The following is a 24,618-nucleotide window of genomic DNA, read 5'->3' on the forward strand; positions in this document are numbered from 1 at the left end:
CTTCATGTCCAAGTTTGCAGATGATACAAAGGTTGGCAGGCTTGTTAATGATAGTAATAACAGTATGCTACTGTAAGAGGATCTAGAAAAGTTAGGCAGATGGACTGAGAAGTGGCAACTGAAGTTTAACATTGACAAATGCAAAGTACTGCATATGGGTAGCAGTAACCCCAAAGTAATGTGCCAACTGTGCGGAACTACACTCAGGTTAGTGGAGAATTAAAAAGAACTGGCAGTAATTGTGCAGTTTCATATGTTGTTTTCTGAGCAGTACAGACAAGCTGCCAGAGCAGCTCAGAGGGTCTTGTCAATGATATACAGGAATAGTTGACTGCTGGAACAAACTTCCATCGGTCATTGTGGAAGTTGATATCTTAAATAAATTCAAGGAAGAACTGGACAAAATTTTGGAGTGAATAGATGGGTGAAAATGGAAAGATTTTTTTTTTTTTTAAGCTGAATAAGCTTACTTCCTTGCATCATATTCCTCTATTAAAGCTAATAACAAAACCAAAATTTTACAAGGAAACCACATACCCTTGCTCTAATATAACACTGAACACACAACACCACTCCAGTTGAGAAATGTAAATATTGCCTCAACTGGAGTGTGCTCGTCTATAAATTTCTTTCAAAATTCAAGGATTTATTTTTAGTGTATACTGTATTGTCATTTATACTATCATTATTTGTTATGATAAAAAAGATAAAAGTAACAGATAGCGGATAGAGGGGTCACTTACTGCAGGTTTCACTTTTAAAATTACCGGAGTATCCTACTCAAAACATAGATGTGGTAACTCATATTGTTTCTGCATGGCATCCATTGTTTTGAATACATTTAACAGGGTGTTGATGAAAATTTGTCCTTTTCCTTTGTGACAATTCTGTTATTTTGAGTATGTAACCATTTTTTTTATTTGCTTGTGAATTTTAGTACAGTATTAGTTTAGTATTACACAATAGTGTGCAATTTACCCCGCTGTGAAAATGAGCAAAAAAAATATATTCAATGCTTTTGTGATCAATGGCTCAAAGATGATAAATATAAGACCAGAAATTTCTCTGCAAATTGAATAGTGATTATTTTAAATATTTTTGTAAATATTGTAAATGAAAACTGACAGCCAAATTAAGTGACATTCAGAGGCACCTTAATGCAATGAAACACAAGAAAGCTGAAGATCTCACTGCCATTCAAGAAAATTGGCAAAAGAGAAGGTACAAAGGCAGAAAGCAGCATAGCACTTTTCACAGCTGTGCATTGTGCATTAAGTCATTGATCATTTGAGTGACCTTTGTAAATTTCATTTTTTAAGACAGCAAGGAATATAAGGACTTCAAACTGCGAAGAACAAAATATACTTCATTAATATTATTACCATTATTATTATCATTAGCCATATGGTGCAAGGAAGCCTGAGGCTTTTGCTGCACCAGCCAAAAAAAAATTTCTGAGTTACTCTGAGAGAGAGAGAGAGAGAGAGAGAGAGAGAGAGAGAGAGAGAGAGAGAGAGAGAGAGAGAGAGAGAGAACAAGAGTCAGAGGTAAAGGGAATCACCAAGGAAGAGAAGAATGATGATATCCAGCTCAGGACCCTGGGTGTGCCAAGCCCATACTCACCAGATGTGATATGCAATTATATATCACCACATTTCGTGGAAGATTTAGAATCTGATTTAGGAAATAGCAACTTCAGTTTAATTATTGAATATGGTACTATTTGAATTTTAAGAATCAATTTGTAGTAACTTTTCTTGACACAACTGAACTCAATGAATGCAATGCAGAAGAAACATGTGAATCTTTGAAAATATTGCTAAGAAATAATGGATTAGATTTGCACAAGGAAGAGAAGCATTATCAGCACCAAGTGCAGACTTACTGCACTTGGTGCTGATAATGCACCTGTAACGGCTGGTATTAACAATAGTGTATATAAGAAATTAAATAAATATGTATATATAAGAAATTAAAAGCTGAAATTCTCCATCTGCTTCTTATCAAGCATGTATGTAATTCACTCCAACTAGCCGTGTCCCATTATGTCAATGAGCATATGCCAGGAAACTCAGATTTTATTATTAAAGAAATGTACAATTGTTTCTCACCTGTTCAACAAACTAAATATAAGAAGCTTTATAGTTTAATGAATGGTGGAGTTCCTCCTTTGAAGTCAGTATAGTCAGACAAGATGAATGTCAGCTAAAATTACAAATGAGAACTCAGCATCATCATTTAGAAATTGTCAGAATAATGAACAGTTTTATACAGCCAAAATATTATATTCAATGTTTAGTGATAAAAGAAACTTATTGTTTCCTTCATTTTTGAAGCCAATTCTTGGAGAAGTGCAAATGGTGAATAATAAGTTTGAAGTTGAAGTAAATGACTCTTCAAAGTTGCTGAATGACTTGGTACATTTCTTGATTCTATGTGCTTAAAAGTTGTTATTTAAGGAATGAAAATTGCCACTGGTACTGCAATTGAAAATAATTAGCTTGGGCCATGAAATAAAAAAAGGTGATATGTGATTGCAAACTTTCAGATGAAGATAAAAAAGATATTCACGTTAGTTGCATGAAGTTCCTAGTTGAACTCTTAAAACAACTTCATTACAGTTTGCCAGAAAATGTTACTGTCTTAGAGTCAATGTCACATTTAAGTGCTGATAATGTATGCAAATGCCTAAATCCTGTAAAGAAAGATATTCTGGACTAAGCAAAAATGTTTTAGAGGGATGCAGAAAAGATTACACACACTGATTTACAATGGAAAAAATTACACCATGTTAAATGGATTGAAACCACTGAAACAAATGTCGTTTTGGGAAAAAATCACAAATTTACAGAGATGCTACAGGAGAAAACCCATTTGAAGATCTTTCTCAATTTGTTTTAATAGTACTTTCACTGCCTCATTCTAATGCTCATGCAGAACATTTATTCAGTTGCATAAACACTATAAAATCTAACTTACATAACAAAACGAAAGTCAAAACTTTGAACTCAATTTTGGCCATCAAATATGGATTGCAACAACAGGGAAAATATTGTCACAATTATGAGTTGCCTGTGAATGTTTCATAGAAAATCAGCACACTGGACAATTGTATGAAAATTATGTTAAAGCAAAAACTTCAGGAACCACTGAAGAGCAAAGGAATAGTGATGACGATGATGATTTCATTTTTTTAAGGTGTCACATAATTGGTATACAACATTTTTAAGTACAATCTATTTTAGGTACATTTTTATTTTCTATTGACAAATATCAGAAATTTTTAAATGTATTCTTTATTAATTTTTCAATTATTTCTTTCTTTATTGAAATTTAAAAAATAAGAGCATTCTTTAATTCACTAGACATGTGTTCAAAATTCAGCATGAACTCCATTCTGTTAAAATAACTTTATTTCAAAATATAAAAAAAGGACTTTATTATAATTATAAATAATTTAAATGGTAATTAAAATGCATTCTGCATTACGTAAGCTTCTTACAGAATTTTATTATTAATTTAAAGAGAAATCTTGATATATCTATGTAATTAATTTATGAAAATAATGGAAGAAAACAAATTTGTTTTTAGTGCTTTATTTAGTGTCATTTATTGCAATATTAGTTCCTTTTTAGTTAATTTTTGAAGATCCTAACACAATTTACAAATCTCAAATGGCAACATTGCAGCTAGGACAAGAGGGAGAAGGATAAGAAGCACATAAAATCTAAAGTAGCCGCTGCAATGTTGAGTCAATTTGGTATGACATAAGCATTGGAAAAACAAAACCAAGAAAAGCATTGTGCTATAGGCCTAATGAGTGTGATCAGCAGTGCTTTTTTTGGGATGGTACACAATGGTATGGTGTACCGGCTCATTTATTAACAGTAATGTGTGACATTTGGATGCAGGTACACTTTGAAATTTGTAATAGTCCGTAAATTTTTTTCACATGTTTATCTATTACTGTATATATATAATCCAATTAATCCAAAATTAAATAAAGAGATAAAAAGTAATCAAAATATATATTAAAAATAAGAAAAAATATATATATTAAAATAAATAAGAAAAAATAGTAGAAAAGCTAACATCAGTTGCAGCAGAAAAGCACAATCCACTACATGTTGCTTATAATAAGCTAAAATATTTAATTTCATTTTATTAATTATTATTTTCAATTTATTTGATCATGTAATGTTGTTAGTCTACGTTTCCACCTTAGTGAGATTTCATATAATTTGGAAATGGGTGTCATCAAGGGCTTAATTTTCTAAATTATTTTAGGAATGTTGCTTCGACACTACCCTCTTCTTTTTTATCCCCCCTATATATTTTTCTGTTATTGTTATTTTATTTGATTGAGTTCTTTTTCACTCTACTGGTTTGCCATGCTGCTAGCAAATATCCTATTTTAGCTTATATTTATATAAATATATATATATATAATAATATAACAGTAAATATGAAGATGGCAGTGCAAGTTACACAGAAAGCCACAAGAAAATGGACAGAATAAAAAAATTGACGCAAGCAAATGGCAAAAAAGTGTTACAAACAAGACTATCTAATGACAGGAAACAGAAATGGCTGTAATTTAAAGAATAGGATCGTGCAAAGCAGCAGATAACTAATTCTTAAATTGATAAAAAATATAAAGATAAAAGGAAAGATAAAAATAAACTGGATATGGCAAATGCAAAGCAGCCGCAGATGTATATATATATATGTATATTGTAATAAATATGACAGATAAAAATAAAGATGGCAGTGCCAGTCACACAGAAAGTCAAAGGCCAAAAAGAAAGAAGATAGCTGTAATATGAGAAAAATGTAGGGAAAAAGGAATAAAAATTGAAGCAAGCAAATGGCAAAAGGTGTTACAAAAAAAGACAATCTAATGACAGGAAACAGAAATGGATATATATATATATATATATATATATCAGCTTAAAGTTATTTAACTAAATTTGCATTTTTCACTGTCTGTTGTTAAGATATTTTCTATATAAAACTTTATAACCATTTTTAGAATTCTAAATTACTCAGTCGGACCTGTGTTTAACGAATTACTTTTATAGTGAATATTTTCGAATTCCCCTTGGAAATTGCATTTAAAATATTTTTCGTTGAGCAAAGAAAATTTTCATATAATGAACAGATTAGGAGAGACTTAACTGTGTATTCACTGTTCATACTTCTGGCCTTCAGGCAATTTAGGAAAATAGTGCTGCTGCTAAGCAAGAATTAAGAGAACTAAAGGGATTACCATTCTACAACTTAGTGGTACTCGTAAAACCTATCCGACCATCTGTCCCACATATGGAGAAGTCATGCTAGTCAACACAGTGAACAGATCAAGGGGTATTCCCGATGCTGATGATGGGCTCTGGTCCCCCTTCTACTGCAGTGGTGTCCAACCTTTTCCTGTACAGGAGCCACATTCAAAGTGAGATTTGTTTTGCGGGCCGCACTGAGTGATTTGAGAAAAATGAGTGTTACATTTTCCATAACTTGTTACATGTTTCTGTTTTCATGTTACCATTTTTTAATTTTTAGGCTATATATAAAAAAATGTAAATTCCCAACACTTTTATGTGCAAAAAATCTAAGTCAGTGATTTATTTTTTAGATTTTATTAAAATTATAAAAATATGACTTACTTTTGTTTTGAAAAAAACAAAAAAAAAAAACCACCTTACTTTGGTTTTTAAATGCTCACTTTAGAAAATTTACAACCTGAAAAGGATCACTGCTTTTCAATATTAAGGTGAATAAATAAATGTAATGACACATCTAAAATTGAAAATATTTGAAAATTTTATTAAGTACAATACGCAATACATTTACTGAACAAAACATTTAATGAGAATTTTATTTTTGATAATTAACAAAATTTTAAATGCTCTTTTAATTCACTTTCTGTGTGGGCCATAGGTTGGACACCACTGTGAATCAATTGTAAATGCCCCATTCGAGAATAGGAGAGAGAGAGAGAGAGAGAGAGAGAGAGAGAGAGAGAGAGAGAGAGAGAGAGAGAGAGAGTAATTTTCTTTTACCAAGCCAAATAATCATCTGTTGTTTCACAGAAGTACATTATCCACATTTTTCCGTAAATTTTCCCTATCTCTGTTTACATGTTCACAGTACCTGAATATCCAAATGACACCGGCATTTTGGACAGTTTCAAAAAAAAAAAAAAAAAAAAAGAAAAAAATTCAAAATTTAAGACAATATCGATGACAAGAGAAGGAAAAGGTGGACAACAAAGGTATTAAACCTTCTAAGCATGAAATGTTATGTTAGCATTTGGTGAAAATGAAGTTAGAAAATTGTGAATTAGGTTGCAGTTAAATGAAAGAGATACAACTCGTGTATACCTAATAAAGAAACCACTTTTCACAGCAGAATTCTGGCTCCTAAACTGAGCTAGAACAAGAAGCACAACCTTTCAGCTCTGATTCGCACCATGCAGCTTGCCCATTCTCTCGGGATTCCATGGCTTCCCACCTTAATTGACGACCAACGCCTCCTAGCAACAGTCAAGATGATAACAGACATAACTGCAACAACTTCATTCTGGGATATCTGTGGCTGGAGGATTCCCCCTGCTGCCCTAAGGGCCAATCCCGAGCTCTACTTGCATTCAGCATGACTCCATCTCTAGAACAGGTTCCTCCCTCAGCAGATGCTCAAGCAAACCCAGGCATCTGACGCCAACCTGAAAAAATTTCCCATTGACCAGACATAATAGAAAAAAAATTATGACTAGCAGGACTAGTCAGCAATGACTCATCTGTACCTTGCATTTGCTTCTGTCTGATTGAGCTGGTGCTCTTATCTCGATGTTAAGCTAACTCAACCAGACCTCTTGTGAGGAGTTCTCTCCTTTGTATTGAAATATGTTTCATTTGTATAGTTACCTTTCTTTATTTTGTAAATTGTTCGAGTATCCCAGAAATAGTGGGAGGCTGGAAACCCCTGGCCTTATTACCATGAAGGGCAGTAAAGATTCTCTCTCTCTCTCTCTCTCTCTCTCTCTCTCTCTCTCTCTCTCTCTCCCCCCCCTCCCTCCCTAATTGACAAGACGGTTTCAGAAGAATTGGAGCATTTTATGAATGCTCTGAGTACGATACCAGTTTCATCAAGTGAATGTGAACGAGGATTTTCACAAATGAATCTAATCATCAGCCCGAACAGAGCTTTTTTGATAACATAAACAATTTCTTCATTACTATTTCTTAAAATTGTAGGCCCACTGCTAACACACTTTGATCCAGCAAAATATGTTGATTTGTGGCCGCTTTGGAAACGTCATTCAGTAACAGCCACAAACAGTAAGAAAACAAGTCGGCATAGTGTGTTGGATGAGAACTTAATAAAAATTGGAATATTCCATAAAAAATTTATTATGAAATTATTTTTACTTATTTTTTAATATACTTGAATAATAAATTTATGCTTAATAAACTGTGTGTTAGTATATTTAATTTGTTGTTCTTATTCCAAAAAATTACTGCTAAAGTAACAATATCAGGAAATAATTTTTAGAGTACTTTTCATATCTTTTTAATTTTCAATTTTTCCTGATAGCAAAGAATGAGTATCGGCACCTATTTTTTTACAAAAAAAAAAGCACTAGTGATGAGTATAACAAACAACTGTATAGACATATATAGAGTGGGCCAGTAAATTGGAATGTCTTATAATGAGGGATTTTAGCTTTCCAGATATTGACTGGAACTTGTGGGTTGGTCACTGACACAGTAGCAAGACTTTTGTAGATTTACTGAATGACTGTTTTCTACACTAGAATGTTATAGAGGCAACAAGAGATAGCAATATTCTTGATCTTATTATTAGCAGTGACCATTCACGCATTAAGAATCTACAGAATCTAAAAAACCCACTAGGTGGCAGACAAGTACGCAGTGAAAAACAGAACCCAATTGAGAAAATAGCCAGGGTTTACTTCACTTAATTAGACCAACATGCTGTTTAATTCGGGCAGGAAACCGCAGCACTGGAAATCACCCTATGATTGTTTCCGACCGAACCATGTGGTTCAGTCAGATTTCTGGAGGTCACAACCATAAAACAATAAAAACAATTAGCAGTCACCTGTTTATTGGGCTTTTCTGTTAGTGCAATCTATCATAAATGGATAGTAAACTCAATCTTATTGAATTTGCGATAATGCCGACAGCTGGAATTCTGTGGGTTATTATGGCAAAATGTGTTTACACTTCCCTGAAATCTTCAATCATATAAAAAAATTAATTTTCAAAATCTTCTCTTCATTCCTATTTTTATAGCTTCATAACTTGTTACTGCATTCTCACTTGCGCGTATCGTGTTACTTGCAATTTGTGTGTGCCAAGTTCTTTGTTATTGATTGCTTATCTTTTTACTGTTTTAAATTTTAACCCCCACCCACAAATGTCAGTGAACAGAAATGTCAACTAGTTAGTAAGTACGTATTACAGTATGTATTAATTTGTTCCGATTATCACGTATATTCTTCTGATTTTCATGTATCATTTCATTTTTTAATTGGTAAGGTAATAAAGGGTAAATATATCTTTACTTTTATAGCCTGTGGGTAATATTCCTCCTATTTTCGCTAATTAGAATTGCTTTTTAATAGAATTAAAATTCAATTCACAAATGTAATCACAAATCGTGCTTACTACACATCATATTGTTGTTATTGTTTGTTATTTGGTTTTTAAGAGCATTAGCAACTAAGGCCATATTGCTCCGGGATATGCGGTGGTCATTTCTGACATGTCCGCATCCTCCGTATTTGGTGGTGATGGGCTCGAACCCCGGTCTAATCAAGAAGCGTGTGCTATGCACTGCTGCTCCTTCCCACCTGGCTACGGAGGTGCCGTACACTACACATCATATAGTGAACAGTACTTTACTATGGTGACTCCATCATAACGTGATCTGATTGTACAAGTGAACCAAATGTAAAGTGGGGTCCATTGTATTTTTAACTTTTTTATGTGAAACTTCGGATAATTGAGGCAGCCGCTTAAACGGGCCAAAATGCACTAGTCTCGATGTGTCCCAAATAACCGTAATCGACTGTATATATATATATATATATATAGTGAATAGCTGTTGGTGTTGATTGAGTTGTTGATTGACGTTATGATACGTGTGTATCTGCACGAGTGTCTTTAAAAATAAAAGTACAGTAATAAAAAAATAATATTTTCCTAATAAACAATTTATGCACTAGTCCACATGATTCTAAAGAAAAAAGGTTAGGTTACCCCCTCCACTTCAGGAGGGGTTCATGCTCCCATGGGATTCAAGTGGAGGTAACCTGACCTTTTTTCACCATTATGGAAAGCGTTCATTAGGGAAAGTTACCATTAGTGCTTCTGAGTGCTACTAAAATGATACTAACCCGATGTTATCATGTGTTGTGTTCGCATACCAATCAGCACATTGTTTGCCATGCCTACCTGACAATCAATATATCGTTCTCGACTTTGCTCCAGACCGATAACACCTACCATCTGTTTACTGAGCGAGCAACGCTAGAGTGCCGTATCGGGGAACTAATTTTCCGTGTAAGTTATCCGACATTTCTCGTCATCCTCGTGTTGGCTTTCTTTACCTTCACCCAATTATTTTTTTACATTAGTACTGAAAAACTGGTATTTTTGTACCAAAACCGGTATTTGAATATCGGAAAAAAATTACCAGGATCCCAATATTTGTGATCCTCAGATCTCAGTATTGTAAGCCCTAGTCAAGACAGAATTGATGGAGAATTTAATAGCATCTCCCATATAGCTTTGATTTACATCTTCAGATTTATTTCTGTTTCATAACCTACAATGTGACGAATGTGTTCCTGCAGCATCTTACAGGAAAACATTTTCTCAGTAATAATGAGGTTACATCAGTAGTGCAGCAATAATGTTATGTGTCATCAACACATTGCTGCTGAATGTTCAAGGCAATTTATATTGAGAAAATATATCTCTTTGTAACTACACTTCTTTTCTGTATCTCACTTAGCTTTTGTAAATTTAGAGACAAAACACTGGATACCTGGAAACCTAACTTTCTGTTGTAATTTTCCCTTGCATATAATTCTTGATACTTCAGATTTTACGGAACTTAAACTTTTGGATACCAGTGTATATATACATACTATACTAAAGCATACTTACACATGTGTTTAATTTACATTTATGTTAACCTAGTCCTTGAAATGGTGAGTTCATTGACCTCTTTCTTGTCTCTTTTTTTCTAAGAATTGTGTGGTTGTTGTTTGTGGTGCAAAAGCTGCTTCGGCTACATGAAACCTGTAGGTGTGGTGACCAACTGAATAATTTACAAGACTGAAATGCAGTCGCATTTATCAGAGTAATTATCAGTGATCAATGATATTAGCGATTAACTGCTTCATACCTCCTTTTAATTTTTTCCCAATTCTGATCACTCTTCTAGAGTTATTTGATGGTTATTATTACATTATTAGGTTTACTTTGGCAATAGGTTGCTATGTGCCTATACAAGTTTAACTTATTAATTCAGATAATAGGATATTGACTCAAACAATATGTCTTGAAAATTTTATTTTATTACTTTAGATATGAATACTTTAATATGCATTTTATTTAGCAGGTAAGTACAGATGATCTTCCATCACTTCAATAGATAAGTGAATATTCTAGGTAATGCTCTGCACTTTTTAAAATTAAATAACTATTGGAAACATCATAGCCAGAAAATTATTAATGGCAATACCCACTGTATCCTCTGCTCCAGGATCACAGTTATGTTCTAACAGTATTTCAGTTGCAGCCTGGTGGCCATTTTCTGAGGCTAGATGGAGTGCTGTCTTTCCTTCCTATAAAAAAAGAAAAAAAAAGTAATAATAAGGAATGGACTGGATATAAAATCTTTAAAATGTCATTCAAGTATTGCTGCATCTGTTCAAAGATTCTTCCCTGATATAAAAACTTATTCTAATTTTCCTTCCTATTGGAAAAATAAGTTAAAATAAGTTTCAATATCTTGATTCAGTATGCACAGTAATATAATTTTTCAATAAAATATACATATCACAACATTACCACATGACAAAAATGAATATTAACTGAGATTATTTAAATAAGAAATCAAATATGTAGCATTAATTTCAGAAATTAATCATTATTAGTTTCAGAAATTTTTGGGTTTCCTGGTTGATTTCTCAAGTGAATGACAGTAATCAGAATATGCTACTGCAAAAAGATTGAGAAAAGATAACATTGTATTTATCTATAAACAAGTTAGTTAAGTTACGCAGTGCATTACCTTTCATGCACATTAACAAAGAGTAACAATTCATGATATCATATTCCTTGATATTAAGGCAGCTTTTGAAAATGTTTCCTTATCTGCTCTTGAAAATATTTTGTCAGTTTACTTCCGCATTGAAGACAAACTATTACAGATTATCAAGACCATTTTGAAGCCAACAAACCTAATTGTACAACATCAAGAATTCCATGCAGAATACACCCTCTCTTGGAGAATCCCTCAGGGAGGTGTTTTATCAGCTTTGCTTTTCGCAGCCGCTCTGGAACCTTTTCTATTGCAGAATCGGTTTTATTTAATACGCCAATGATATTAAGTATTTTGTTGTCTCTAGCGAACTCGCCCTTGTGTCCGACGTCAATTCCCACCTCAACGTTCAGCTTCATGATCTGCATTTATATTTAGGTAAAATAGGTTTATGGCTAACTCTGACAAGTCAGTACAACTGACAATAACAAATAAGAAGATAAAGAATAGAACTGAGTTATTTATAAATGGAGCACAGATTAAGAAAGTCAGCACCTACACTGACCTTGGATTGATGTGGGATGAGGGGCCTTACCTTTAAAAGGCACTTTCAGAATACCAGAACAAAAACTCTCGCTGCCATTTGGGCTGTAAGATAGGAGATAACTGGGATTCGGAATCAACAACTAGTGACCCAATACATCCAAAGATGTATTGTTCCTGTTTCCCTCTATGCCTCAATTATTTGGTCTTCTGCCCCAAATACCTATATTAGGAAGTTTCTCAGTGTGGAATACTGGGTGCTCCGGTGGATTGCTGGGAAGCCCTTTACAATTTCAAAATCCATACTGTATACAAACTTAAACGTAGCTCCATGGATACAGATGGTCATCATGCGTAACGTCAGCACTCTTGCACAACTTTTGACTGGGAGTTTAGATGCCCCACAAATTGATAACCTTGTAGTCAGGCTATGCCGTGGGACTCAGCTCTACTACCCTCATAGTCTCGGAAGTGCTCTACATCACACGGAGGGATTAAGACAGATGTTTCCTGCCAATACTCTGGAGCTCTTTAGAGACTTCAAAATCGAGCCGAACAGATACTGCCATAACAAAGCGGAATTGATTTATTTATTCTTATGTATTTTCTGATTTTCAATGTTGCCATCTAATTTGTTGTATGATATCTGTATTAGCCACCCTCCTAGATAATGTCTGTACAGGGGTGTTAGACAAATAAACTGATAATAATAATAATATATAATAAAAAAAAAACCCAAACTTTTCTATGTGAACCAAGAGCATTTCATTTCATTTGTATGTATCCACATAAACTCAAGAAGTTGCTATTCATATTCCTCCAGTCAGCACAAAGCAATAAACAATATCTCGTGCTTCAGCTACAGTATATAGATAGCCTATGTGATATACATGAAAAAAAAAAAAAGAAAAAGAAATAATTACTGGATACTAGGATGCAGTAACAAAGAAACTGGATGCAAAAAATAATTTTGACATTATATACTTACATTTCAGAAAAGCTTTTGACACTGTTGCATTTAAAACACTGCTGTACAAATTGCAGAACTATGACAAGTTACTGTTATGGATAAAAGGGCTGGTAAAGCAAAAGAAGACAGAATGGTAATCAATGGACACTGCTCTTCTTGGACTAATGTTAGACCAGCACTGAACCCTGAAGTACCCAGAATTCAGTGTTGGCCCATTGTTGTTTTCAAAATTTATTAATGATATTGATGAAGGCATACAAACCTTAATGTCTAAGTTAGCAGATGATACAAAAGTTGGCAGGGTGGTGAATAGCAGTAATCAGAATATCAAGTGGCAGACGATCTTGAAGTGGCGGCATCCAAAAACGAGTACCGCACTCTCTACCGCACCCTCAGATGTCTGAGTGGAAAGACCAAATTGACTAGTGACAACATCACGAATGCTGATGGGACCTTCGTGCGATCACCATCCGAACGCCTGCAACGGTGGAGTGAATTCTTCAAAGCTTTGTATAATCACGACCCACCTCAGGGACCGCCAGCAACAGCACTCTCGATCGACCCCCCTGAGGTCTCCATGGTCGATGTTGAGCCTACAGTAGAAGAAGTGAAAGCAGCCATACAATCCCTGAAGAATGGCAGGGCACCAGGAGTGGACCAAGTCACCACAGAAGCGATCAAAGCCGGGGGAGATGTACTGCTTCGCCGACTACACTCACTCCTCAAAACCATCTGGTGCACTGAACAAATTCCGTTAACATGGAGGAAAGCTATTATCGTACCGATCCACAAGAAAGGTGATAACCGGGACTGCAAGAACTACCGTGGCATCAGCCTCCTTTCCATCATCGGAAAGGTCTTTATGAAGATCATCCAGTCAAGACTGCAAAAACATCACGAGCAAACCAGTCTTGAAGAACAGGCAGGATTTAGACCCGGGCGAGGATGCTGTGATCAAATCTTTGCCATTCGTCAGCTGATGGAGGAGAGGATCCGGTGTGGACAGCGAACCGTCATTGTTTTCATTGACTTTAAGTCTGCTTTCGACTGTGTCCACCGGCCTGCCTTATGGAAACTACTAGAGGTTGAACATGTACCTCGAAAAGTCATCACACTCCTCCAAACTGCATACAACGGTTTAACCAGCCAGGTGCGCATCCAGAATGATTTATCTGAGGAATTTACCATCCAAACTGGAGTCCGCCAAGGGGATGTAGCCTCCCCGTTGCTTTTCAACATCGTGGTCGACGCCATTATGAGGCAAGCATTCAGAAACAGACAGGGCATACAATATGACAAGGATCACTATGTGACTGACCTGATGTTTGCTGATGATAGTGCTATCCTTGCCGGTAACGACGCTGAAGCCACGGACATCCTCTACGACATTGCCCGCATTGCCCGGCCATACGGTTTGAAGATCAATGCTGGTAAGACAAAGGCCCTGACAACAGATGGGTCGCAAGCCACCATCTATCTCGAAGGCGTCCAGATCGAGCAAGTGCAGGACTTTAAATACCTTGGGTCGCTGGTCCAGGAGAAGAAAGTTGCATCCACCATGGAAATCCACAGCAGAATTGGACAGGCGGCCACTGCATTCGCCTCGCTCAAATGGTGTCTGTGGAAGAGGACCAACATTTCCACAAAGACTAAAATCCGACTCTTCCGGACTTTGATCCTGCCCATTCTTCTTTACGGATCGGAAACATGGATTTGTCTCAAGTTAGATTTGAACAAACTTGAGGTATTCCAAATGCGATGCCTGCGGCAGATCTTGGGCATCTCTCTTCGCGACCGCATCACTAATGATACCATCCGCGCCAGATGCCAACAGCAACCAACCATTGCCAACCAAATCCAGAAGCGAAGGCTCAGATGGTTTGGCCACGTATGTAGAATGGGCACGAACAGAATACCATCCACACTCCTTTGGAGACAACGACCCACCCAATGGAGCATCCAACGGACCGCGCCTAGGAAAACGTGGGCCAAGCAAGTGGAAGATGACTTGAAGAGCCGACGTCTCGACCTTAACCAGGCCAGGACTGAAGCCATGGATCGTAAGGTATGGAAGAACATCACAGAGCAAGTCCGAAACCCTGCGGCACCTACAGCAGCATACTGGTTGCGTGGCCAACCGCCTCCCCCAGCTGCCAGCTAAGGACCAAAGAAGAAGAAGAAGAAGAATCAGAATATGTTACTGCAACAAGATCCAGAAAAATCAGCCAGGTGAGCTGAGAAGTGTCAATTCAAGTTTAACACTGACAAATGTAAAATACTGCATATGGATAGCAACAATTCCAGAATAATATACCAAATGTGTGGTACAACATTGAGGGTGAGGGAGAACAAAAAAAGCCTCGGGGGATTTCAGTGTATAACTGATAAAACCTCATAATTTTCTGTGAACTGTGCAAAGTGTGATGTTTTTTATTTTCTTTTTTAATTATGCATAGAAATTTTGCCAGCAGGGATAAGGAGGTGGTTATCCCATTGTATAAGGCAATGGTTAGGCCATATCTTGAGTATTGTTCAGGTCTGGAAACTTCATTTTAGGAAGGATGCTGATCTGTTGGAGCAAGTACAGAGAAGGGCAATGAGACTAATCAGGGGGGGAACAAAAGGGTACTCTAACAAGGAACGGCATCAGTTCTGCAAACTGTAGCATCTGGAAACTAGATACCTCTGAGGAGATCTGATTGAGGTGTGTTTAGGCTTTGAATAGATTGAATATGTTAAATGCTGATGTAGACAAATGTGGTAAAGACAATAGTTCTTTACGCATATATGCTAATATGGCTAAAAAGTCTCAGTTCTCAGAATTTAATAAAAAATAGTAAATGATGAAAAATTATAAATAATATTTTTTATTTTTATAACTAATCCAGAATTTCCTAAAATTAGATAACAAACTGTGTTTCTTAAAAATTGATATCCTTGGGTGAAAGGATATACATTTATTTTAGGAAAATAAAAGTGATATCTCAAGTTAGCATAGAGCAGTGGTTCCCAACCTTTATTGAATTGCGAGCCCCTTTCAACATAATATTTTTAATATGAACCACTATGCCTATATTCTCTGAAATTGTATAATATTTCTGAATTTTTATTATACAATATTTCCAGTACTACGTTTTTATAAGCAACATTGATTAATAATAAAAATTATTATCAAGTATTATTTATATTTTTTAAAGCAGTTATTAATCAGTCCAAACTAGTAGAAAACTTGCTTCTTGTCCAAATGGTAACTGAGCATTCTGGTCCCTTGCCGAAGCTATTGGCCACAATTTTTGCCCATCTCTAGTCTCACCTCTGTCAAAATCAGATGGTTCTGTTGCCACATCAGCAAAAGATAAAGCTCACCTGCTAGCTTCCTATTTTTCTTCTAACTCACATATTAATGATCTTGGTAAATCATCTCAAACCATTCCTAGTACACTCCATTCAATGGAATTGAATTTGAATTGAATTGAATTCCCAGTACACTCCATTGAATGGAGTGTACTGGGAATGGTTTGGGATGATAAATCCCTTCCATCCAATTATCGTCCCATTGAGATTACTTCTATTCTTTCCAAAGCAATGGAAAAATCAATTAACTGCCAACTCTTAAACTATCTAGAAATCTTCCATCTGACCAACTATCGCCAATAATGGATTACTAGCGATATTGGGTCAGCGTCGATCCACTGTGATATTCTGGCTTATGTTACCCATCTATGGCCAAATTCAATGGAAAGGTTTGGTGAAACTCAAGAAGTTGCTCTTGACATTTCAAAGGCTTTTGATTGTTTTTGGCATAAAGGTCTTCTAAATAAGCTTCCATCTTATGGTTTGCCAACAGTGTTTTGGTAATTAGGAATCCAGTTTTCTCTTTGACCACTCACTGCTGGTGATGGTTCTCTACCTTCTAACTTCTCCACTAATGCTGGGGTTCCCCAGAGTTCAGTTCTTTCTTTCTCCCACTCTTTTCCTCTTGTATATTAATGACCTTCTTCCATTGACCAGAAATCTTATACATAGTTTTGCTGATGATAGCACATTGCATTCCACCTTCCAGTTTGAGAAACCTTGCACTGTTCAAACAGTTTCAACTTCCTTAAATGCTGATCTCCAGGTAATTCTCCAGTGGGATAAAGATAACTTAGTTGATTTAAATCTTTATAAAACTCAGTCCTGTCTTATATCTCACAAAAAGAATTCTGCTGCTCCTATGCTTATCTTCCATGATACCTAATTTATAGGAAAGGTCATAAATCCCTTTGAAGATTACCCTGACTTCTAATCTCTCTTGGCATAAGCACATTACAAATATTGCTTCCTCTGCATCTAAAAAACTGGAAACCGGTTTACTCTTTCACTCTCAGCATTACTTTTCTTCCAAACAGCTGTTCACTCTGTACAACTCGCAAATCCGTTCTACCATGGAATATTGTCCCTACATTTGGGGTGATGCTCCCAAAACCTCTCGCAGGCCTCTAGATACCATTCAAAAGAGGCCAGTTAGGTTAATTAATGACCCATCTCTAACAGAGTCTCTCCACTCTGTGTCTCACAGAAGTTCTGCTTCTGCTGCATGCCTTTTCTATAGATACTTCCATGGGTACTGTTCTTCTGAATTGGCTTCTATAATTCCTGCTCGCTCTTCCAAAGCAGTCCAAACATGTGTAGCAACCAGTCAACATCCTTTTTCCAACTTTCTTCCTCATTTATTCATTCAACTTCTGTTTTCAGGAACAACCTTCTTTCATTCGTATCTCCTAAAAATTACAATCTAAAGAAGTTGAAGTTGAATGTCAACAAGTATTTTCTTTTATCTTCTCAACCTTTAACTCATGCACTGTACTAAGTACTATAGGCTTTAATACCTCTTGTGTTTGGGATTTTCATTTTAAAAAAAATTAAGGACGTGATGATGAAACACACACTGCATTTTGTGAAAATAATTTTAAAAATTTAATTAATCACTGTATGTTACACCACTCCAAACATTTAGGAACCTTCCTTCCTCTGTGTATAAATAATTAAAGAAAAAAAATACTTGTTTTGATATCTACATAATGCAAAATCCTCCAGTTACACCTTGCTGGATACAAAGCATCTAAAGAGAATAAGGAGATAAGGAAGAAATAGTCCTGAGGCAGGAGTCAGGAGATTAGAGGTTGTGTTCTTGATTGGATGCTGAGGGAACCAAGAAGCTGACTGGTTCTCTTTGATGTAATCCATGCCAATCAAAGAGGGAGGGGAGGAAAGTCACATGACTCATTCTCTTCTCTGGCTGTGATGTTATGATTACAGACTTTTGGTCCACTCTGGCTGTCATATGAAATTATTTATTGTGACATACTGTTCATTTGGTAGAATGATGGCCTCCTTAAATACTGTGATGTGTAGAGTTAACATGTGGTTCTTCTCAGGTGACATGGTGTCTATTGCTGGATCAATCATCGTCACTATGGAAGACAGTTATCCAGGAAAGATGGGGGGGGAGTGACTATGCCAAACTTTCTATTAACTGTTTTTTGTTAATTTTTTTGGATGTGAAACACTTCTTTAATTCGTTCCTCTTTTGCTGGTGTGCAACATTTAGCATTTTGGATCCTTTGGGATGAAGAAAGTACATTGCTTAAAGATGGCATAAAATGCCACTTCACTTTGGGCAATGTCCACACACTTTGCTTTGTGTGTTGAACGTGTTCATTAATCTGAATTTGGAGCTTTCAAAGCATTTTCCATATGTAATATTTCCGACAACAACAGTCAAGCCTGTAAGCCAGGCCTGACTTTAGATGTGGGAAATATTCAGTTTAAAGGCAAGGGACGTTGAAAATTACATCTCTCACATTTAAACAATATTAAAAGGAACAAAAATCTAAAACATTAGTAATATTTCAAGTTCCCTATTAATCAGAAAGTTAGTTATTAACTAACCCTCTTAACTAATACTTAAGCAAAAATATAAACTGTGAATGCAGTAATGAAGAACTTGGGTTCCCCATGTTAAATTGCCCACTATATGGTAAGGATACTCTACTGGTTGGTATTTCTATAGGAGACTTCAGGATCAGCTAGTGTATAATCTCATTGCCTCCACACTCTGCCAGATAATGACTGGAAGGAGTCCAAGTAGTGTGTATGTGTAACTGGATAGTCATTTTTTTAGAAATGAGCAAATTATAATGGACTTAAGGGAATTAGAGAATGCACTCACTTTATTTTTTTGTTTTCTTCAGAGCAAAGTTTAGAGAATGCACTCACTTTATTTTTTTGTTTTCTTCAGAGCAAAGTTTAGGTGAACCAGTGTCTGGCCCAATGTTGTGTGAAAAAGTATTGCATTTTAATCGAAAATTAATAGGTAATGAAGATTTTAAGGCAAGCACAGGTTGGCTGAAAAACTTTAAACTGAGACACTTAAATATATAGTTCACGGTATACATGAACTATATATTTAAGGCGAGAAACTTTCTGCAGACAAATTGGCAATGGTGTCTCCTTTGAAAAGTAAGTTTGCTTCAGTTATAGCAAATTACGAGAAATCATGAGAAAGAAAATGTTTATAAATGTTAATGAGACAGGCTTATTATGGAAAGCATTACCGAGAAAAAACCCTAGCCACTAAAAGAGAAATGCCCGCACCAAGTTTTTTAAGTTGAGAAAAGAGAGAGTTACAATTGCTATGAGTGCAAACGCCACTGGGATGCACAGATTGTCCGTGCTCATCATTGGTAAGTCGAAAAAACCGAAAGCAATTAAAAACCTTTCTAATTTTCCTGTTTTGTATAAAAATGCCTGGATGGGTGTTTCTGTTTTCCGAGATTGGTTTATAATTTTTTAAAATTTAATTAATCTTATTTAATTTAATTGTAAGGTAAGATTAAATTTATTTAATTAAATTTATTAAATTTATTTAATCTTACTGGAAAAATTTTCCAGTTCGATTATCTGGAAAATTTGGCTATCCGGAGGCAGTCTGACATCAATTATTCTGGATAACTGAAGCTCTACTGTACTTTCAAAAGGGCTGTACTGTGATGGCAAAGTATTATTACAACCTCCTTATAAAGCCATGTGCTGCTATAAAAGAAAAAAGACAGGAGAAGCTGTCAAAAGGTGTGTGTCTGCTCCACAATAATCCTTGTGCATTCCTCGCATGCTGGAGTGAGGTACTCATGAATGTGGGGTTGAAATCTTACAGCATCGTGCTTATTCCCCCAACCTTGCACTCTTGGATTTCTTCCTCTTTCCTGCTCTAAAGTCCTTCTTCATGGAAAGCACTCTGCTACTGATGATGTGATTTCTGCTGCCAAGGCATGTTGTGAAGGACAATCAAAGGGCTTTTACAGAACTGGCTTGCGGAAGTGTATTGGGAGGTGGCAAAAATGTGATTTTGTCTGGTGACTATGCTGAAAAAGTGTAATACACAGTTTGTTTCAACCTTCTATCACTACTTCTGGGTGGATACAAATCTTTTTTGAACTCCTCTCATTAAAAAAATTTAAAAAAAGTCTCTGTTTCACTATATTTATAGTTTTTAAATCTGATTAAAAGTATTGTACATGGAATAGGAAAAGTCAATGAAATTTATTAAAACCCTTATGTTTATCCCTATGTATATATATATATATATATATATATATATGAAAAAATTTAATGCTGAAAAGATTAATACAAAGGGACACTTTGTATTAATCTTATTTCTATTTTATATTAATCTTATTAATCTGTTTTAGCTATGTGCAATAACTAACCTGATAGCAGTGATTTATCATCCTTTTATTTTGCCTGAGGACAAAATTCCAGAGAAAATTTCAACACAATGTAAACCGTTTAGTTTTGGAATTTATTTAAAACAATTTTATCATAAAGCACCTTTTGTAGTTTTATTTTCATTAAATATGCTATGCAACCAAAAGTATTCAGCCATCCTTCCACAAAAATACAAAAATTCTATACAGTCCCTTTTGAATCATGTATCAGCTCAAACATACCAGTAAAAATCTTGTTATTGTTTCTGCACAGCAACTGTATATTATTAGTCACTATGGGTAGTGGATCAAATCTAACAGACTTTTAATGTGGGATGGTGCTTGGATGCCACATTAGTAGCCAATTCTGTGCACAAAACTGCAACTCATCTCACCCTTCCAAAATTCACTGAGGTAGACATCATTTAAAGAGACAGCAGCAAAAAAAAAAAAAAAAAAAAAAAAAAGATCTTGACAGCCTCAAAAACTCAAGGAAATCATCTGGCAATAAGAGGTTTATTGTTATTTTACACGTCACTGTTTCTGTAGAAAACATCACACAATAGGCCACTAGGCCACAGTATCATCAGTCAGTATGTCAACAATCTAAGACACTGCATAACATTGAATTTGATGTTAGAGCAGCTGAATATGATCACAGTTTATACGAAATTAAGTGTAATTAGGCATACAATTTAATTGTATGCCTAATACGCAAGTTTATTACTATTGTATTTTGAAATATGAAGTATTACAAAAAATAATTGATTTAGCAAATGGTTTGTAAATAATAACCAAAACCAGGGACCTGAGTCAGATATCATCATTCTTCTCTTTCTTGGTGATTTCCTGCTATTTCTGGCTCTTGTTTCCCCCCCCCTCTCTCTCTCTCTCTCTCTCACACTAAGAAATTTTTTTTGGCTGGTGCAGCAAAAGCCTCGGGCTTCCTTCCACCAATTGGCTAAAATAATAATAATAATAATAAAGGTGAAAGATTACTTCCAGAAACACACAGCAGCACTCCAACAGGCCATAAGGAAGATAGACAAGCGGTAAACTCAACTCAACCTAAGCGAGAAGTATCCCCCCCAACCAGGAGGCACAAACAAAGGTAGAAAGATGGGCACAGAGGACACTCCACGGCAGACACTACAATGATCTCCATCAGGATCACATAGATAAAACTGCTTCCAATGCATGGCTCACAAGCGGCATGCTCTTCTCTGAGATTGAAGGATTCGTGCTCGCCATCCAAGACCAGGTAATCAACACCAGGAACTATAGAAAATACATCGCCAAGGAGCCCGGAGTGTTCGATGACACATGTTGACAGTGCCACCTGGCCTCAGAAACGATCCAACACATCACTGCGGGATGCAAGGTGATCACCCAGACTGAGTACACTCGTAGACACGACCATGTAGCCAGGATAATACATCAGAAGCTAGCAAGGAAATACCAGTTGATCGAAGAAAGTGTACCATAATACAAGTACGAACCCCAGGCAGCTAGAGACCCCAACCCACAAGCTGTACTGGGACCGTGCCATAATAACGGATAGGACAATCCCACACAACAGACTGGACATAACCCTTGGGGACAAGAAGGAAAAGACTACCTAACTGATTGGTATAGTGGTACCCAACACTGGCAACCTGCAGAAAACCCATGGGGAAAAAATCAGGAAGTACACTAACTTGAGACAGGAGATCAAAGAGATGTGGCATATGCAACAAGAAACGACCATCTCGATCATCGTATCAATCACAGGTATGGTGCCAAAGACCCTACATAACAGCCTAGCAGCAATAGGTCTCCCAGCGAGAAACTCCAGAAATCTGCAGTCCTGAACACCTGTAGGATAGTCAGAGAGTTCCTCGACCAACAGTAACACCAGACATAACAACAACCAACCTGTGTACTTGCTAGCAATACCCGTCATGAGGTGGAATCCCCAATCAGGGAGAAATAATATAAGAGCAATAATAATAATATCATAGCCATTGTACAAAACAGCATTTTAAGTGGTGTCCAGAACAGTGTCAGAAGATACTATTAGAGTATGAATCTCTCTACATGAAGTTTCATTCTGATGAATATCTTTGGATGAAGACTGTGTGGAGATCACTTCTTGCAGGAGCTATTGCCCTGACCATAAATTTTGGTGGAAGCAGTCTGATGGCCATGTTTCAGTAGGTTCACACTTGGTCCATTGTGGTAGTGTGCCTGAAAGCATGAAATCCATAACCTACTTAAATGTTCTGTACATTTATGTACTATCTACATGGAAAATGCATAACTGCAGATGTAGTGAGGAAATTAGCTCTGTCATTATCAGCATGATAACGATCCATGTTATACAGCAAGAGTCATACAAAACTAGTTTTTTGAACAATGATGTCAAAAAGTTTGACTGACTATCTCAGATTCTGGATTTCAACCCCACTGAATACTGTGAAATGAACTGGAGCACTTGATCACGATGTGACCAAAACAACCTTCTTCCAAATTGGTTCTGGCAGCTGTTGCGCAGAAGGAATGGAGGTGAATTCTGGCCATCACATACTGATAGTTGATAAGAAGTATACCTAGATAGTTGAGGCTGTTGTACAGAAAAACTGGCTATTATGTACATGTTTTTTGAATTAAAAGCCCCTTTTGAAACTACCTGTGTCTGTTCAAATACTTTGGGCCACACAGTGCATACAAGCAGTATATTGTCTCTTTATTTCATATAATTATATATTTATTTCTTCAACAAATATTTTATATTTTCAGTTGAAAGTGAACTTCACCAAATGAGCAACATGAACCCATTATACTTTTGGGGGGGAGGGGCTTTGTAATTTGGGATCTAATCCTACATTTGCATTTGTATGAATGCACTTATCCCAAGAAATTATTCAAATTTCCTTTGTGAAATGAAAGAACAAAAATAAATTAATTACAATTTAAAAAAATAAATATATTCAGTGTGCGGTAGCAGTCATATGAATAAAATTTATTCTTACCTCATCACGATCATCAACTTCCACTCCTACCCTCAATAATCTCACAAGAACTAAATGATGTCCTCGAACTGCTGCAATATGGACAGAATTTTTCCCACTCTGGAAAAGTTAAAAGAAAGAAATACCTTAAAGGATAATGCATAATCTCACTGAAAAAAAAAAGTATTTATGTTACATTGAATTTTATACTTTTAACACTAAATGCTAATATAATTTGGTTAACATCTTTCAAATATAAGAATAGTAAAGTTCTGTTTTGCATTTCATCATAATTTATAGAATGAAAAATAAATTTTTACCTTGTCTTTAATACTGACATCAGCTCCAGCCTGGACCAGTCGTTCCACTATCTCCATATTATTATTGGTAGCAGCCACGTGCAATGCTGTTTGTCCATTCTAATTGACAAAGAAAGATTTTGTATTAGGAATTAATAGCTTGTTTTCATAAATTTTGTGTGTGTGTGTGTGTGTGTGTGTGTGTGTGTGTGTGTGTGTGTGTGTGTGTGTGTATTGATGTTTAGCGGCACCAGGGGTTTTCCCCATCTCCACATTGCTTGTGTACCAGTTTGCTGGGAAGGCCAGAGATTTAAAAGTGTGTAGATTTTGTATACGTGTAGTGTTGTGTATTGTTGTTCATCTAGCCATTTAGCTGATGGACCCCTGCTAAGGCCCAACATTGCCCACACTTGGCCCCGTGGAAGCAGACCAGGTACCCAGTAGTTTGAAATTTTTATTCTGGCAGGCCCTGCCACCTAGTTACATGAGATTTCAGTGACTAGGGCCCACTTGGTAAGGATGAGTGCTGAAATTAGAAAAGCCAAATAAGGTTTATGTGGTTTAATTTGGACAAAATTAAGTTTTTGCAGTTTGTGTGCCTAATACGCTGGCATATTAGGCAGTCAGAGGGAAGATTGAAGACTGGGGGGAAAAGACAGAAGTATGGGGACGATAAAGAAGGTGACCTCAGGATGTTAAGTGAGGAAGGCCTGTGCCCCACCAGAAGAAGGATAAGGGTTGGCAAGGGAGGGAAGCAGACAGGACTGTGT

General features: G+C 36.0%; 1 protein-coding gene across 1 annotated transcript in view; it reads right to left on the minus strand.

Moving 5' to 3' along the window:
* The window catches only part of LOC150087031 (uncharacterized), a 346,277-nt gene that overhangs the window by 156,882 nt on the left and 164,777 nt on the right, over positions 1–24,618 (minus strand). Inside the window, exons 6-8 of the mRNA XM_090371763.1 lie at positions 23,870–23,968; positions 23,571–23,669; positions 10,781–10,879 (exon numbers count right to left, since the gene is read on the minus strand). Of these exons, the coding sequence (XP_090227889.1) occupies positions 10,781–10,879; positions 23,571–23,669; positions 23,870–23,968 (297 nt within the window). The remainder of the gene's footprint in view (positions 1–10,780; positions 10,880–23,570; positions 23,670–23,869; positions 23,969–24,618) is intronic.

Source organism: Mastigoproctus giganteus, chromosome 4 (assembly GCF_048544385.1).
Source record: "Mastigoproctus giganteus isolate SK-2022 chromosome 4, ASM4854438v1, whole genome shotgun sequence".
In the NCBI taxonomy this organism is placed as follows: domain Eukaryota; kingdom Metazoa; phylum Arthropoda; class Arachnida; order Uropygi; family Thelyphonidae; genus Mastigoproctus; species Mastigoproctus giganteus.